The sequence below is a fragment of the Balaenoptera ricei genome, chromosome 4 (genome assembly GCF_028023285.1).
Source record: "Balaenoptera ricei isolate mBalRic1 chromosome 4, mBalRic1.hap2, whole genome shotgun sequence".
Classification (NCBI taxonomy): domain Eukaryota; kingdom Metazoa; phylum Chordata; class Mammalia; order Artiodactyla; family Balaenopteridae; genus Balaenoptera; species Balaenoptera ricei.
Window position 1 is genome coordinate 18,600,644 of NC_082642.1, and position 18,609 is coordinate 18,619,252.

The window sequence follows — 18,609 nt, forward strand, 5'->3', positions numbered from 1 at the left end:
TCTATATATGTATATATTCTTTTTCAGATTCTTTTCCACTATAAGTTATTATATACAAGATATTGAATATAGTTCCCTGTGCCATACAGTAGGTCCTTATTTATCTATCACCCTATGTCTTTTGATTGGAGCATTTAGTCCATTTTCTTTTAAAATAATTATTGATGTGTATGATCTTATTGCCATTTTATTAATTGTTTTGGGGTTGTTTTGTAGTGCTTTTTTCTTCCTTTCTTCTTCTTTCATTCTTTTGTCTTGTGATTTGATGACTATGTTTAATGTCCTGTTCAAATTCTTTCCTCTTTTTTCTGTGTGCATTTATTATAGATTTTTTTGTTTGTGGATATCATGAAGTTTATATACAGCAATATATTGTTATATGTGATTGTTTTAAGTTGCTGATCTCAAATTTCAAATGCATTTTAACAACCGTACAACTGTACTCTCCTCCCCTTATGATTACTGTTTTTGACATCATATTTTACATCTATTTATTTTGTGTATCCCCAAACTGCTTATTGTAGATATAGATGATATTACTACTTTTGGCTTTTAACCTTCCTACTAGCTTTGTACATGGTTGATTTTCTATCTTTACTGTATATTTTTTTAACCTGTCTCCTAAGGCAAAGGAAACAAAAGCCAAAATAAACAAATGGGACATAATTAAACCTAAAAGTTTTCACACAGCAAAGGAAACCATCAACAAAATGAAAAGACAACCTACTGAATGGGGGAAAATATTTGGAAATGAGATGACCAATAAGGAGTTAATATCCAAAATATATAAACAGCTCATACAACTCAATATCAAAAAGCAAACAACTTGGGCTTCCCTGGTGGCGCAGTGGTTGAGAGTCTGCCTGCTAATGCAGGGGACATGGGTTCCAGCCCTGGTCTGGGAAGATCCCACATGCCGTGGAGCAACTAGGCCTGTGAGCCACAACTACTGAGCCTGCGCGACTGGAGCCTGTGCTCCGCAACAAGAGAGGCCACGATAATGAGAGGCCCGCGCACCGTGATGAAGAGTGGCCCCCGCTTGCCACAACTAGAGAAAGCCCTCCCACAGAAACGAAGACCCAACACAGCCATAAATAAATAAATAAATAAATAGAATACCATGGCCAAAAATTAGTAAAAATAAAAACAAACAAAAAGCAAACAACTTGATTAAAAAATGGGCAGAAGAGGTGAACAGACATTTTTCCAAAGAAGACATAACAGTTGGCCAACAGGCACATGAAAAGATGCTCAACACCACTAACCATCAGAGAAATACAAATGAAACCACCATGAGATACCACCTCACACCTGTAAGAACACCTAACATCAAAACGACCACAAATAACAAATGTTGGCTAGGTTGTGAAATAAAGGGAACCCCCATACACTGTTGGTGGGAATGTGAATTGGTGCAGCCACTGTGGAAAACAGTGTCGAGGCTCCTCAAAAAACTAAATAGAATTACCATATGATACAGCAATTCCAATACTGGGTATATATCCAAAGAAAACAAAAACACTATTTTGAAAAGATACATGCACCTGAGTGTTCATGGCAGCATTATTTATGACAGCCAAAATATGGAAACAACCTAAGTGCCCATCAACAGATGAACAGCTAAAGAAGATGTGATGTGATATATATATGCATGCGTGTGTCTGTGTGTATGTATATACTCAGCCATAAAAAAAAAGAGTGAAATTTTGTCATTTACAACAACATGGATAGACTTGTAGGGTATTATGCATAGTGAAATAAGTCAGCCAGAGAAAGACAAATACTGTTATGTTATCTCTTAAACATGGAATCCAGAAAATAAAACAAACTAGTGGGGCTTCCCTGGTGGCACAGTGGTTGAGAGTCTGCCTGCCAATGCAGGGGACACGGGTTCGAGCCCTGGTCTGGGAAGGTCCCACGTGCCGCAGAGCAGATGGGCCCGTGAGCCACAATTACTGAGCCTGCGTGTCTGGAGCCTGTGCTCCGCAACAAGAGAGGCCGCGATAGTGAGAGGCCCGCGCACCGCGATGAAGAGTGGTCCCCGCTTGCCACAACTAGAGAAAGCCCTCGCAAAGAAACAAAGACCCAACACAGCCATAAAATAAAATAAAATAAAATAAAATAAAATAAAATAAAATAAAATAAAACTAGTGAATATAACAAAAAAGAAACAGATTCACAGATATAGAGGACAAACTAGTGGTTACAAGTGGGAAGAGGCAAGATAGAGGTAAGAGATTAAGAGGTATAAACTACTATGTATAAAGTAATTAAGCTACAAGGATATATGGTACAACACAGGGAATACAGCCAATATTTATTTTTTGGCCGTACCCCGCAGCACACGGGGATCTTAGTTCCCTGAACAGGGATTGAACCCGGGCCCCCTGCAGTGGAAGCATGGAGTCTTAACCACTGGACCGCCAGGCAAGGACCTATAGCCAGTATTTTATAATAACTATAAATGGAGTATAATCTTTAGGAATTGTTCATCATTATGTTGTACACCTGAAACAATACTGTAACTCCATTATACCTCAATTTTTTAAAAAACTAAAAAAAAAAACGACAATGAGATATCACTTCATACCTGTTAGAATTGCTTTTATCAAAAGGCAAGAAATTAAAAGTGTTGGCGAGTACGTGGAGAAAAGTGAGCCCTCATGCAGTGTCGGTGGGAATGTAAACTGGCACAGCCACTGTGGAGAACAGTGTGAAGATTCCTTAGAAATTCAGGGATAGAACTACCATACGATCCAGCTATCCCACTTCTGAGTATTTATCCAAAGTATATGAAAACACTAACTTGAAAAGACTTATGCACCCCCATGTTCATTGCAGCATTATTTACAATAGTCAAGATATAGCAACAACCGAAGCGCCCATCAACCAATAAATGAACAAAGAAGATGTGACACACAATATATACAATATAGATACAGCCATAGAAAAAAATAAAATCTTGCCATTTGCGACAGCATGGATGGACACTGAGAGTATTATGCTAAGTGAAATAAGTCAGCTAGAGAAAGCCAAATACCATATGATTTCACATAGATACGGAATATAAGAAAAAAAAACATACAAAGTAAATGAACAAACCACACCAAACAAAAACAAACATGTAGATACAGAGAACAGAGTAGTGGCTACCAGAGGAGAAAGGATGAAATGGATAGAGGATCAACTCTGTGGTGACTATACAAACTAAATCTTTGTTGGTGAGCATGCTGTAGTGTGTACAGAAGTAGAAATATAATGTTGTCCACATGAAACTTATATAATGTTATAAACAAATGTTACCTCAATAAAAAATAATTTTTAAAAAAGATATAAATATAGCAATGATTAAAATGACTATCTGTGGAATTTAAGTTCCAGTTATGGAGGGAAGTGAAGAACTGATAGTTTCAGTTTCACTGAAAAGATGAATTTTTCCAGAAGGACATAAGGATTGATGGAGTTTGGATATTTAAAGGGCTAAGCTATAAAGTTAGGAGGTAGTCACTACTCTGCAAATAAATGTTTTAAATTGTGATTATAGAGGGCTCACAATTTGGAGTAATTGTTACTGAGCCATGTTCATTTGCCTCACACACAGAAAGCCAAACTCTGAGATAGAGAGGTTTGCAGCAGAGAAAGGGTTTATTCACAAGGCAGTCAAGCAAGGAGAAAGGAGAACAAATCTCAAATCCATCTCCCCAAAGGCCAGGGGCTAGGGATATTTACTGGGTAAAGAATTAGGGTGGCCTGAGGTGCAGGGAGCGTGGGGAAAGGTGACTGGAAATAAGAAAAAGATGAGGTCGGGACTTCCCTGGTGGCGCAGTGATTAAGAATCTGCCTGCCAATGCAGGGGACACGGGTTTGATCCATGGTCCAGGAAGATCCCACATGCCTCGGAGCAACTAAACCCGTGAGCCACAAGTACTGAGCCTGCACTCTAGAGCCTGCGTGCCACAACTACTGAGCCCGTGTGCCACAAATGCTGAAGCCCGTGCACCTAGTGTCCATGTTCCACAACAAGAGAAGCCACCGCAATGAGAGGCCTGCACACTGCAATGAAGAGTAGCCACCGCTCACTGTAAATAGAGAAAGCCCGCATGCAGCAATGAAGACCCAACACAGCCAAAAATAAATTAATTAATTAATTTTTTTAAAAAAAGATGAGGTATCATTATTCTTGGCAGGTGCAACTAAGCTACATGCTTCTTCAGAGGATGCATGTTCAGAAAATGGCGGCATTAGCATATTCTTAGGGTGGAGGTTTTGGCCCTCTGACATCAAATGGCCACCGATCAGACACTCTCGCATGCCCGAGGGGAGAGTCGGTTGTCCCAACCAGTCTTAACCAGCTGAAGTTCAAACTGGACAACTGACTCCAAGTTCCAAAAAAACAACTTGGGCAAACATCTTAAGACTCTTCCATCAGAAGTACTTATCTATAGGGGTCGTGAAGAGGCCTTGTAACTTATTGTTTAGGCTACATGATGCTTGGAAGATATGCAAGTTTTTGTAAAAACAGTTAAAGTGAGCTTGACCAGTGAAGGCAGTTTACAGTTTACTATTTACTAATTAAGTTATAGTCTAATGGATCTAACTGATGACTACCATATAAATATCATAATGACAAGGTCAAGAGTATGAGTCAATGAGGTAGGAGGGAGGACAAAATTACTGAAGAGGAAGAGAACTAAGAAGCCAAGATGTGGGGGGAGGAGGGATCCATGACAATATTAAACTCACCACAAATTACAGCAGATGTGGAATGAGTGAGAATTACAGTGAATCAAGCGCTAAAGTCTTCAAATACTGTGATAGAGACATTTGCTACACATACACTTGATAAGTGACTGGTAGTAGTATGACTGAACCCCAATTTCTTTAAACAATATTTTGTTTATTTACAGAATGTGGTAATACTATGAAGGCCATAGAGGGAGGGATGAGATAGAGAGTAAGTGAAGAAACCATTCCAAACAAAATGGTCAGAAATGCCCTTTTCAAGAAAGTGCTCTCGGAGTTGGTCTTTGAAGAAGAAGGAACCAGCACTGCAGAAAGTTGGAGGAAAAGTTGAAACCTAATTTTTTTAAAGTAAAAAAAAAAAAAAATGGGACTATTTCAAAGAATTAAATATAATATTGGCTAATAAGCATATGAAAAGAATGATCCACCCTGACTGGCAATCAGAAATGCAAAATGAAAACACAATGATACAGCATCTTATTACACCAGGATGGAAAACAGTTAAGAGTCTATCAATAAGAAATGTTTACAAGGATGTAATGAAATGGAAACATACTCTGCTCACAGGAGTGTAAACTGTGAAAAATATTTTGGAAAAAAAAAGAGGAAGGCATTACCTATTAACATTTTTTTAAATTTTATTATTTTTTTATAATTTTATTTATTTATTTATTTTTGGCTGCGTCTGGTCTTCGGTGCTGCATGCAGGCTTTCTCTAGTTGCGTCCAGCAGGGGCTACTCTTGGTTGCAGTGCATGGGCTTCTCATTGCAGTGGCTTCTCTTGTTGCAGAGCATAGGCTCTAGGCACACGGGCTTCATTAGTTGTGGCGCACGGGTTTAGCTGCTCTGCAGCATGTGGGATCTTCCCAGACCAGGGATCAAACCTGTGTCCCCTGCATTGGCAGGCAGATTCTTAACCACTGCGTCACCAGGGAAGTCCCTACCTATTAACTTGAAAAGGCACACATAGGACCAATTAGTAATTCACTCTTAGATGTATGCAATAAATGTATGAGTTAAGAGTTCATGATTTAAAACCAGATAAGTCTGCATTGGATGCCTATATCTAACACAAACTCGGTACATATTTAATTTTTGAAACCTCACTTGACCACTCTGAGCTTCAGGTGCTGTGAAAAGTAAAAAAGATCATTTTTTTTTCAAAGAGGGCAGGAAGAAACTTTTGCAGGTTATAGATACTTTTACGGTTTTGATTGTGGTGATAGTTTCATGAGTGTATACTTTCTGCAAACTCAAGTTGTTTATATTAAATGTGTACAGCTTTTTGTACGTCAATCATACCTCAACAAAGTGTTGGGCTATCTTTCAAGAAAAAGATCATTGTTTGGACTTCCCTGGTGGCGCAGTGGTAAGAATCTGCCTGCCAATGCAGGGGACACGGGTTCGAGCCCTGGTCCAGGAAGATCCCACATGCCGTAAAGCAACTAAGCCCATGTGCCGCAACTACTGAGCCTGCACTCTAGAGCCCAAGAGCCACGACTACCGAGCCTGCGTGCCACGACTACAGAAGCCCGTGTGCCTAGAGCCCGTGCTCCGCAACAAAGAGAAGCCACCGCAACGAGAAGCCAGTGCACCGCAACGAAGAGTAGCCCCCACTCGCCGCAACTATAGAAAGCCCGCACGCAGCAACGAAGACCCAACGCAACCAAAAATAAATAAAAATAAAAATAAAAAAATTTTTTTTAAAAATCATTTTTTTAAACCTCAGTAGAATGGTTGACATATAATAAATGCTGAATAAAACAATTTAATTATACTAAGATTGTTTTAATTTTATAACAGCTTTTATCTTCAGGAAGGAACTGCCACAAATATTTTACTTACTATTAAGACAGAACTTTACCTAAACATATATGAGTATTTTCCATTTACTCCTGAAATTAAAGACCAAGCATTAAAGGAATTTCATGGAACATTTAGATAGGTCCGTTTTATGTTGCCAAGGGGGTGGTCTACTTGAGTGGTTTTTTTCTCTAGAATGCCTGAAATCAAAGAAAAATATTAACCTTAAAGGTGACTAATATTTAAAGTTCCATTTTCGGTGTATCTTTTTTTCTCTAAAAATGAAGTACACAAGTATTCTTCCCCCTGGAGGACTATAACAGTAGCTTCCTACCAACCACAGCCCTGGCTATTGGGCAGCACAGATACCGCGAGTTCTACGGGGCGGAGCCTTGGAGGGGGCGGAGCTTAGCGTGACATTCTGCGACTAGGATTCCACTGGCTTCACCTGCAACATCTTTCGCTGTCTGTTGCGTAGACGAATCGGCGTGAGGAGCTGAAGATTCGAAGGCGCCAGGCCCAGCCCAGCGCCAGACGCCGATCCCCTAGAAGCCTTAACTGTAGGACCCCGGGGAGGCGGCCCCGGAGCTCCGAGGACTCGTCCCGTATCGCGCCGTCCTGCCGTCCCCGCATCGCGCCGCCCCGCCCGGCTTGCCTCAGCCGTCGTCGTCGAAACCCGTCACAGCGTGCAGGATCGAGAGCCTCCTCGCCCTCTGCCAGGCCCCGGGAGTGCTGTCCGTCGGTCGAGGTGATGGGCAGCCGGCCCCGCAGCCCCAGTGCCTACCCTGCGGACTGGTGGGGACCGGAGACCGAAGGACCTGGCCCTGCCAAGCGCCGGCGAACGGAGGAGCCCGCGGGCCCCGAGTCCGAGTCCGAGGCGGCGCCCAGCCTGGACAACCTGACGGGACCTCCGGCCGCGGACGCGCTCACTTCCGTAATGGTCCTGCCCGCCGGCTGTGCCCTGCACCTGCCCCTGGACCACGTCGACCTGCTGCTGGAGCCCGAGCCCACGTCCGTGCTGCAAGTGTCTCTCGGAGATCACATCCTCATGCTGGTCCCCGAGGCCCTCCTGGGCTCGGGCGTGGAAGGCCCGTGGGTACAGGGCCTGGAACGGGCCGCTTTCCTGAGCGCTCCCGGGGAGTACATGGCCCTGGAGCCGGGAGTCTTCTGCGCAGCTGTCCCAGAGATGGCCTGCCAAGAAGAGGGCAACGAGGAGGACGCGGACGCCGAGTTCCTGCCGCCTGGGATGGATGCTGAAGCCGGCTCTGTCGCTGGGCTCCGCAGCCCCACCGCAAGGGTGTCGGGCCCCGGCGCGCAGGGCTTTGTCGCAGAGCCCTGGCCTCAGGCGCCCAACCCCAGTCCAGAGAGAGGCTCTCCTCACCACGACGACAACCTGGACTTGCACCTTCCGGAGCCCTTCCCCGACTCACCACTCCAACCTCTACCTCCCTCTCCGAGTCCGGGTCCTCACGAGCGCCCCCAACGCCCTCGTGGTCCTGCGCGCAAGGCCCGGAGATGTCTGTTCCCGGAATGAACTGCACCCCTGTACACAAACACACAAATTCTGGCTACCATCCTGGAGGCCCAATGGATTTCCCAGCGTCTTTTACACTGAATATCCTACAACCTGGAAATTAAGCATCTCGTGTGCCAACAACTCCTTTTTCCCTCCAGACTGGCTATAGTAGCAGGAGAAGACGTCAGGAAAAGAAAGCAGATTCTAGACCTCATCTTTGAAATGGGAAATCTGCCCAGGGATACCAGACAATGTGTTTTCAGACGTCTGGACTTCTTTACAAGATCATTCTCAGGCCTATCCATTCCCCGCTCGTTTGCATCAGTTATTTTCTCTCAAATTCTACTCTCTCCAGCACCATACCCTTGCTACCCTATTTCTCCCCAAACCAAGAAATAACTGGATTTCTCATGTTATATGTTTTCCCATGAATTTATAAAGATTTTTAGCCATGGCTTTTCTCTTTCTTGGTGTTTTGAGCTGCTCTCCTGGAAAATTGCAAAATAGTATGATGGTTACTATACATAATTGTATGATGTTTGTTCATAGCTTCCTCTTAACCTGAGGAAGTTCTCTTCCAGTCAAGTTCACTTTTCATTATGAATAAATGTTGGATTTTATCAGATGTTTTCAGCATGTATTAGGATATGCATTTCTTCTTTAAATCTGTTCCTCTGGTTATTTTGACTCACAGACTGATGTAAAATGTTTGCATTCCTGCTATTCCACATTATTCATACCTTTTAAATTCTACCCTGAGTTTTTTCTTTTGTAAATCAAACCTCTAACTTTTAAAACATTAATTTAGGGGCTTCCCTGGTGCCGCAGTGGTTAAGAATCTGCCTGCTAATGCAGGGGACACGGGTTCGAGCCCTGGTCCGGGAAGATCCCACATGCCGTGGAGCAACTAAGCCCATGAGCCACAACTGAAGCCCACGTACCTAGAGCCCATGCTTCGCAACCAGAGAAGCCACTGCAGTGAGAAGCCCACGCACCACAACGAAGAGTAGCCCCCGCTCACCACAACTAGAGAAAGCCCGTGTGCAGCAACGAAGACCCAATGCAGCCAAAAATAAATAAATAAAAATTTTAAAAAATAAAACATTAATTAATTACCATATTTGTTTCACATTTTTATAAAAGAAATAAAATCTACTGGTAAAGCTGAAAACAAGACGGTTTCAGCTTTTTTAAACATCAATACTATTTATATTCACCAACATGCTTTATCATTTCCTCTCTACCTTTTCATTCTTATATTCCACTCTCAAAGTCTAGCCTCAATTTTCTTCTTGCTGAAGAATATACTTTAATAGTTCTTTCCACTATACCCTATGTGTAGTAAATTATCTTGGTTTTGTAAATCTCAACATGTTTTTGTGTAGTACACTCTCTTAGTCTTGTATATCTGAAAATGTTTTATTATATATTCATTCCTAATTCAAAGTGTTATTTAAGTACTTTAAAGACATTACTCCATTGTTCTGCCATTTTTTATTGTTGTTGCAGGCAAGAGGTCTCTGCCAATCAAGTTGTTATTCCTTTCATATTTGATTCAGCTGTTCATTAGCACATTTTTTAATTTTATTTTATTTTTTATTGAAGTATAGTTGATTTACATTGTTGTGTTAGTTTCTGATGTACAGCAAAGTTATATATTCTTTTCCATATTCTTTTACATGGTTATGGTTTATTACAGGATATTGAATATAGTTCCCTGTGCTATACAGTAGGACCTTGTTGTTTATCTGCTTTACATTGAATACATAATAGTTTTGTATCTGCTAATCCCAAACTCCTAATTTATCTCTCCCCCACCCTCTTTCCCCTTTGGTAAGCGTAAGATTGTTTTCTATGTCTGTGAGTCTATTTCTGTTTTGTAAATAAGTTCATTTGTATCATATTTTAGATTCCACATATAAGTGATATCATATGATATTTGTCTTTCTTTGACTTACTTCACTTAGTATGATAATCTCTAGGTCCATCCATGTTGCTGCAAATGGCATCATTTCATTCTCTTTTATGGCTGAGTAGTATTCCATTGTATAGGTATGCCACATCTTTTTATCCATTCATCTGTAGATATACATTTAGGTTGCTTCCATGTCTTGGCTATTTTATTCTTTTTTTTCATTTATTTATTTATTTATTTATTTAATTTTTGGCTGTGTTGGGTTTTGTTGCTGCACGTGGGCTTTCTCTAGTTGCAGTGAGCTGGGGCTACTCTTCGTTGCAGTGCACGGGCTTCTCATTGTGGTGGCTTCTCTTGTTGCAGAGCACGGGCTCTAGGCGCGCAGGCTTCAGTAGTTGTGGCATGTGGGCTCAGCAGCTGTGGCTCGCGGGCTCTAGGCATGTGGGCTTCAGTAGTTGTGGTGCACGGGCTTAGTTGTTTGGCGGCATGTGGGGTCTTCCCAGCCCAGGGCTCAAACCCATGTCCCCTGCACTGGCAGGCAGATTCTTAACCACTGCGCCACCAAGGAAGTCACCAGTTGGCTATTTTAAATAGCGCTACTATGAACATTGGGGTGCATGTATCTTTTCAAATTAGAGTTTTCTCTGGATATTTGCCCAGGAGTGGGACCGCTGGACCATATAGCAACTGTTTTTAGTCTTTTAAGGAATCTCCATACTGTTCTCCATAATGGCTGCACCAATTTACATTCCCTTCAACACTGTAGGAGAGTTCCCTTTTCTCCACACCCTCTCCAGCATTTATTATATGTGGACTTTTTAATGATGGTCATTCTGACCAGTGTGAGGTGATACCTCATTGTAGTTTTGATTTGCATTTGTCTAGTAATTAGTGATGTTGAGCATCTTTTCATGTGCTTTTTGGCCTTCTGTATGTCTTCTTTGGAGAAATGTCTGTTTAGGTCTTCTGCCCATTTTTTGATTGGGTTCTTTGGGTTTTTGTTATAGAGTTATATAACCTGTTTGTATATTTTGGAAATTAAGCCCTTGTCAGTGACATCAGTTGCAAATACTTTCCCCCATCCATAGGCTGTCTTTTCATTTTGTTTATGGTTTCTTTTGCTGTGCAAAAGCTTATAAGTTTGATTAGGTCCCATTTGTTTATTTTTGCTTTTATTTCTATTGCCTTGGGAGACTGACCTATGAAAACACTGCTACGATTTTTGTCAGAGAATATTTTGTCTATGTTCTCTTCTAGGAGTTTTATGGTGTCATGTCTTATATTTAAGTCTCTAAGCCATTTTGAGTTTATTTTTGTGTATGGTGTGAGGGACTGTTCTAATATCACTAATTTACATGCAGCTGTCCAGCTTTCCCAACATCAATGCTGCAGAGACTGTCTTTCTCTGTTGTATATGCTTGCCTCCTTTGTCAAAGACTGACTGTAGGTGTGTGGGTTTACTTCTGGGCTCTCTATCCTGTTCCATTGATCCATATGTCTGTTTTTGTGCCAATACCACACTATTATGATTACTGTAGCTTTGTAGTATTGTCTGAAGAAGGAGGTTATGCCTCCAACTTTGTTCTTTTTCCTCAGGATTGCTTTGGCAATTCTGGGTTTTTTATGGTTCCATATAAATTTTAGGATTATTTGTTCTAGTTCTGTGAAAAATGTCATGGGTAATTTGATAGGGCTCGCATTAAATCTGTACATTGCCTTGGGTAGTACGGCCATTTTACAATATTGATTCTTCCAATCCAAGAGCATGGGATATCTTTCCATTTCTTTGAATCATCTTCAATGTCCTTTATCAGTGTTCTATAGTTCTCAGCATATAAGTCTTTAACCCCCTTGGTCAGGCTTATTCCTAAGTATTTTTTGACATTTTAGCATATTTTAAAATGTTTCTTTTCCTTTGGCATCCTACAGTTTTACTGTAACATCTCTAGGGGTAGATTCTATTTTTATTTGGCTCGATGGATTTGGTTAACTATCAATATGGGAAATTATCCCTTGCCTGAAATCCCACAAAATCTTAGGCTCTATCTCTTGTAATAACACACATCCTCATGTCTGGAAATCCAATCACATAAAAAATGGCACTGCTCAATCAATCTCCCATGACTCTTAACATCTTAATATCATGTGCTGTATGCCTTATCAATTCCAGCTTTCTATTTTTTAATCCAATTAACTAATCCTTTAATCAAGTTTCTTCTGTTTATACTTCTACAAGAATGTATTTATTTCAAAGAATTTTTTTCAAGATTTTACTTCCTTATTCTTGTTTCAAAACTTCCCCACTTAGTATTATAAACTCCTATTTTTGTTTCATGGATAGTATTCCATCCTTTATGTTTTGAAATTTTTTAAACATTAATTAATGGCTCCCTTAATTCAATTTCCTCACAAGTAAAATCTCCTATTCTTTGTTCTTTCATCACTTTGGATTGCCCCATGTGCTTGGTAATTTCACTGGTGGGTGCATTTTGAGTGAGAATTCATCTTCTTCATCTCACAGTTATAATTTTTTATAATTTCCATTTCCTAGTGGAAGACAACTCAGAGCCAAGGCATTTGGAACTCTAGAAAGTCACAGGTCTAATCCCCAAGCAATTACATGTCACAAATCACAACTGGCCATTCACAGTTTCCATCTGTCTTTCCTGATCAACCACAGGTACAACCTTGAAATAGTGGTCACTGCCTCTTCAACCTCTGATGATTGGCAATGGGCTGATTTTGAGCCCCCTCAAAAGAACAGAAATCCCAGCTGCCATTATATATTTTAGTCTCAGTGCCCCAAATACATCAAAATATCAGCTGTCCGTTCAGAGATTGGATTTTCTACTCTGTCTCTGGTCCCTGCAAGCTTGTGTCTTTCTTTTCAAAGTAGATGTCTATATTTAATATGCTTTAATATTTCCTATCATTGCTCTCTGCCTCCAGTAGAAGGAATCCCCTGTACTACCATCTCGTCCACAATTCCCACCACAATTCAACAGTCCCTCCTCCTTACCCCCATAACATAGCAATTAATCAGACACAAGTCCCAGCCTAATTATCTGATTATTATGAAGAGGGAAGATGGCCCCGTTTGCAAAATTATACCTTCTGTTGCAAGAGCCTCATAATCTACATTAGAAATAACTGAGGGTACTCATTTTTAGCAACATGTGAACCAAATAGTACAAAATATCCTCAAGAACAACACTCTTGAAACTGATGGATAAAAATTATTTTAAAGGCATATCACAGCTAGTAAAAATGTAAGAGAAATCTTCCAAGGTCAAAAATGATGACATATCACAAACCCAGACAGGAAAGTGTATGCTAAAACAAGAAGGTACATGGGGATACCTAACCTTCTATGATGACTTAGAGCTTTGGTTTTAACGGCCCATTTATGGGGGAGCAAATAAAAGTCAGGGTCACATAGCCCTGAAAAAAATCCCAGGCTTCCAGAAAATACCTCCAATAGGTAATCTAACAAGCAAAAGAAAAAAAAAAAACTCATAAAACAAAAGGAGATGGGACATAAATGTATCTGTCTCAGCCTTGGCTCCAGGTAGAATTGAACAGAATAGGGGGTAGGTGACAGTTCAGTTCAAGATATTCTCTGGTAGATGGTTAACCTGGCAAAAGTAAAACAAATTTTCTCTGAGAATACAGCTTATACTCAGGGCTAAGTACCTTCTCAGAGATGACCTTCCAGTGATTCTAAACTCATAATCCAAAATCAGAGAACACATAAGGGAAGAAATCACCATAAGTAAGAAAAAATGAGAAATATTCAAAACAAGGAAAAGGTAAATCAGTCCCTCAAATGATTGAAATTAATGAATTATCATATATAAAATATCTTAAAATAAAATTAATATGATTTGAAGACACAAAAGAGGGCAACATAAGTGTAGCTAAGAAAAAAATATCAAAAGATATGGCAACTTTAAAAGGGAACTAAAGAAAATTTCTGGGGATTAAATTTGTGAACATGGAAGTGAGAAATACAATGAATGGGTTAAACAACAGTTTAGACAGAATTGAAAATGGATGGAAACACTGAACTAGAGAAGTCATCCATAAAGCTTTTGCACAGTAAAGGAAATCATAAATGAAATGAAAAGACAACCCACAAAATGGGAGAAAATATTTGCAAACGATGCGACTGACAAGGGATTAATCTGCAAAATATACAAACAGCTCATGCAGCTCAATACCAATAAAACAAACAACCCAATCAAAAATTGGGCAGAAGACCTAAATAAACATTTCTCCAAAGAAGAAATAAATATGGCCAAAAAGCACATGAGGGACTTCCCTGGTGGAGCAGTGGTTAAGAATTGCCTGCCAATGCAGGGGACACGGGTTCGATCCCTGGTCCGGGAAGATCCCACATGCTGCGGAGCAACTAAGCCCCTGGGCCACAACTACTGAGCCTGCGCTCTAGAGCCCAGGAGCCACAACTAGTGAGCCCGCATGCCACAACTACTGAAGGCTGCATGCCTAGAGCCCGTGCTCTGCCAACAAGAGAAGCCACTGCAATGAGAAGCCCACGCACTGCAGCGAAGAGTAGCCCCCACTCTCCGCAACTAGAGAAAGCCCGTGAGCAGAAATGAAGACCCAACACAGCCATAAATAAATAAATAAATATATATATTTTTTTAAAAAAAAAAAACACATGAAAAGATGCTCAACATCGCTAAATATTAGAGAAATGCAAATCAAAACTTCAGTGAGGTATCACCTCACACCAGTCAGAATGGCCATCATTTAAAAGTCTACAAATAATAATTGCTGGAGAGGGTGTGGTGAACAGGGAACCCTCCTACACTGTTGGTGGGAATGTAAGCTGGTGCAGCCACTATGGAAAACAGTATGGAGGTTCCTTAAAAAAACTAAAAATAGAACTACCACATGATCCAGCAATCCCACTCCTGGGCATATATCTGGATAAAACTCTAATTCAAAAAGATACATGCGCCCCAGTGTTCATTGCAGCACTATTTACAATAGCCAAGACACAGAAGCAACCTAAATATCCATCGACAGAGGGATGGATAAAGAAGATGTGATACGTATATAAAATGGAATATTACTCAGCCATAAAAAAAAAGAAATAATGTCATTTGCAGCAACGTGGATGGACCTAGAGAATATCATACTAAGTGAAGTAAGTCACACAGAGAAAGACAAATATCATATGATATCACTTATAAGTGGAATCTAAAAAGATGATACTTATTTACAAAACAGAAACAGACTCACAGACTTCGAAAACAAACTTATGGTTACCAAAGGGGAAAGGTGGGGGGAGGGATAAATTAGGAGTTTGGGATTAACATGTACACATTACTATATATAAAATAGATAATCAACAAGGACCTACTGTATAGCACAGGGAAGTCTACTCAATATTCTGCAATAACCTATATGGGAAAAGAATCTGAAAAACAATGGATATATGTATATGTATAACTGAACCACATTGCTGTTACACTGGAAACTAACACAACATTGTAAATCAACTATACCCCAATATAAAATAAAAATTTAAAAAAAAAAGAAAATGGAAACACTGAGCTAGAGAAATCATCCATAAAGCTAAGGAGGGTAAAAACATGTAAAACATGAAAGGGAGACTAAGAGACATTATCAGAGAGGGAGTAGTTCTACTACATGACTGTTGTAGATAGAGAGGGGGAACACTGAAAGCACAGGAAGTAGCTTTATTCACAGAAATAATGAATGAGAAATTCTCCAGATGTGATGACAGAAAAAAATCAGTCACTCATTCATTCAACAAACATGCATTAAGTGCCTACTATGTACCAGGCACCTTTCCAAACTCCAGGAGTACAGCCAAGAACAAAATAGTTAAAAATCACTGCCTTCATGGAGTACAATAATTCACACAAGAAGTAATGGTGCCTTACATTAAAGTAATAGGAAGAGAAGTGATATGAAGTGGCATGTAGTTGGATACATTCTGAAGACAGAGAAAACAGAATTTCCTCATGCAAGAGGTGAGAGAGATTCTAGGATAACTTGAGGGTTTGGGACATGGGCAAAAAAAATGGAATTGTTATTTTCTGAAATTGGAAAGACCTGAGGGTAGTATATATAGAAAAAATATGCTCAATTTTGGACATATGTCATGTGAAGTGCCTGTTACATATTCAGTGGAGATGTTTACTAGGAAGTGAGAGATGGGAGTCTAGAATGCAGGGGAGTGGTATAAGATACAGATACACCAGTGTTCTGTAAGAACTACCTAATGTGCATTTTGAAATCACCAAGAATTATGACAGCATCAAGAGAGAGCGACAGAGGGACTTCCCTGGTGGTGCAGTGGTTAAGACTCCATGCTTCCAATGCAGCGGGCCTGGGTTCGATCCCTGGTCAGGGAACCAGATCCCACATGCCTGCCACAACTAAGAGTTTGCATGCCACAACTAAGGAGCCCACAAGCAGCAACTAAGACCTGGCACAACCAAATAACAATAGAGAGAGAGAGTGACAGAAAGCCAAGAGTAAAAAACATTTAAGGAGTGAGGGAGAGGGGTCCTAGAGTTGGAAAGAGGGTAGAGGACTGCACCAAGACAGATTAGACGGTGGTTATACTCTGACGATGTGAAAATCAGGAATAATGGAGATATGAATGGGAAACATCAATGAGGAGCAAGAATAACAAACACTGTACCTCCAGCCATGGGTACTAGGGGTATGTGAGAGAAAACAGCTTCCACTTGAGAAGCCTCCAGGGAAAAAAGGGAACTCAGAAGAAGCAGGTTTCAGTTTTAAAAAGAAAATTAAAGGGAATATCAGGGAAGTTGAAGAGTTTTTAGTTTTGTGATTGACTATGAGTTCCAGAAGGCAGAATGAAAAGGAGAAGGATATGAGGTAGTGAGAAAAGGCCATGTACTGAGTATTTGAAGATTTTTAATCTGAGATATTAGGGATGAACAGGTTCCTCCAATGAACAGGAGTAAAAGGCATGATGAAATTAGTCTTCATGATCCTATGGCAGGTAGAGGTGACAAGACTTTCAGCATGGAAGAAAGGGAAAAGAAGCCTATTTGCAAGAATATACATAGTTCTGGGACATAGTACAGTGTCCTCATTCAGGAAGCTCAACAACTTTCAAGATTGATAAATTTTTTAAAATACACATTTAGACAGACTATTATAAGCCCACAAAACACCAAATCGAAAGAGAATACTTTTTATAAGCAGAAAGAAAAGACAACTACAATAAAAAGGCAATTCAGTCAGACAACTAACTGACTTCTCAGAAACAACAATGGAAGACAGTAAACAGTGGAATAATAGCAGTACTGCTAGAAAACAAGTGTTTTGGCCAGGAATTCTTTGCTTAATAAATCCATTTTCCAAAAATGGTCATAAACAAAGACTTTGTCGACTAAAAAACTTATTATGGGGGCTTCCCTAGTGGTGCAGTGGTTAAGAATCTGCCTGCCAATGCAGGGGACACGGGTTCGAGCCCTGGTCTGAGAAGATCCCACATGCTGCGGAGCCGGTGCGCCACAACTACTGAAGCCCACGTGCCACAACTACTGAGCCTGTGCTCTAGAGCCCGTGAGCCACAACTACTGAGCCCACGTGCCACAAGTACTGAAGCCCACGCGCCTAGAGCCCATGCTCCGCAACAAGAAAAGCCACCGCAATGAGAAGCCCACGCACCACAACAAAGAGTAGCCCCTGCTCACCACAACTAGAGAAAGCCCGCGTGCAGCAACTAAGACCCAAAGCAGCTAAAAATAAATAAATAAATTTAAAAAAAAAAACAAACTTATTATGAAAGTATACTAATTTAATTAGTATTGTATTAATTATTATATGTTAAATATTTTGCAAACTTAATGTATTAAAAGTATTAATTGTGTGAAATTGCTTCTGGTTAGACAATTAAATCAGTGCATCATAATAGATGAAAAACATATCCACACGTAAACAAAAAAGTATGTAACCCAGGAAATGATGCAGTTCAAAGAGAAAAGATTTTTTTTTTTGGCCATGCTGCGCAGCTTGTGGGAACTTAGTTCCCCAACCAGGGATCAAACCCATGTCCCCTGCAGTGGAAGCACAGAGTCTTAACCAACAGACTGACAGGCAAGTCCCAGGAAAGCACTTTTCAATAAAAGCATTGGGTCAACAGGTTTTGCACAATGAGGAAAAAATTGAAATTGAATCACTGTCTCATCCATAGAAAACAATCATTTTTAAATCTGGATTTGGATAAAGAGTTTAAATTTTGAAAAGCGAAGATTTAAATATTCAGAAGATATAAAAATTATCTTGGAATAGGGAGTATTTCTTAAACAATACACAAAAATTACAAAGCATAGAGAACAAAACTAATACATTTGAAACTATATTAAAGTTAAGAAATTCTGTTTGTCAAAAGGCACTATAAAGAATGTGAATACAAACAAGCCACAAAATGGGAAAAGATAATTTCAACACACATAAATATAAAAGAAGTTCCAAAATTCAGTAGCATCCAAAAATGGGCAAAAGACATAAACACATCCTACACAGATGTTGCACAAGTGGCCAATACATATGAAAACATGATCAGCCTTATGAGTAATCAGAGAAATACAGTATA

At 40.2% G+C, this 18,609-nt stretch overlaps 1 protein-coding gene across 1 annotated transcript; it reads left to right on the forward strand.

Moving 5' to 3' along the window:
* The first annotated feature begins 7,297 nt into the window (after window positions 1–7,297).
* LOC132365130 (proline-rich protein 23C-like) lies at window positions 7,298–8,080 on the forward strand. The gene has a single exon (XM_059921821.1). The coding sequence runs from the start codon at window positions 7,298–7,300 to the stop codon at window positions 8,078–8,080; it is 783 nt and encodes a 260-aa protein (XP_059777804.1).
* Window positions 8,081–18,609: the final 10,529 nt, after the last annotated feature.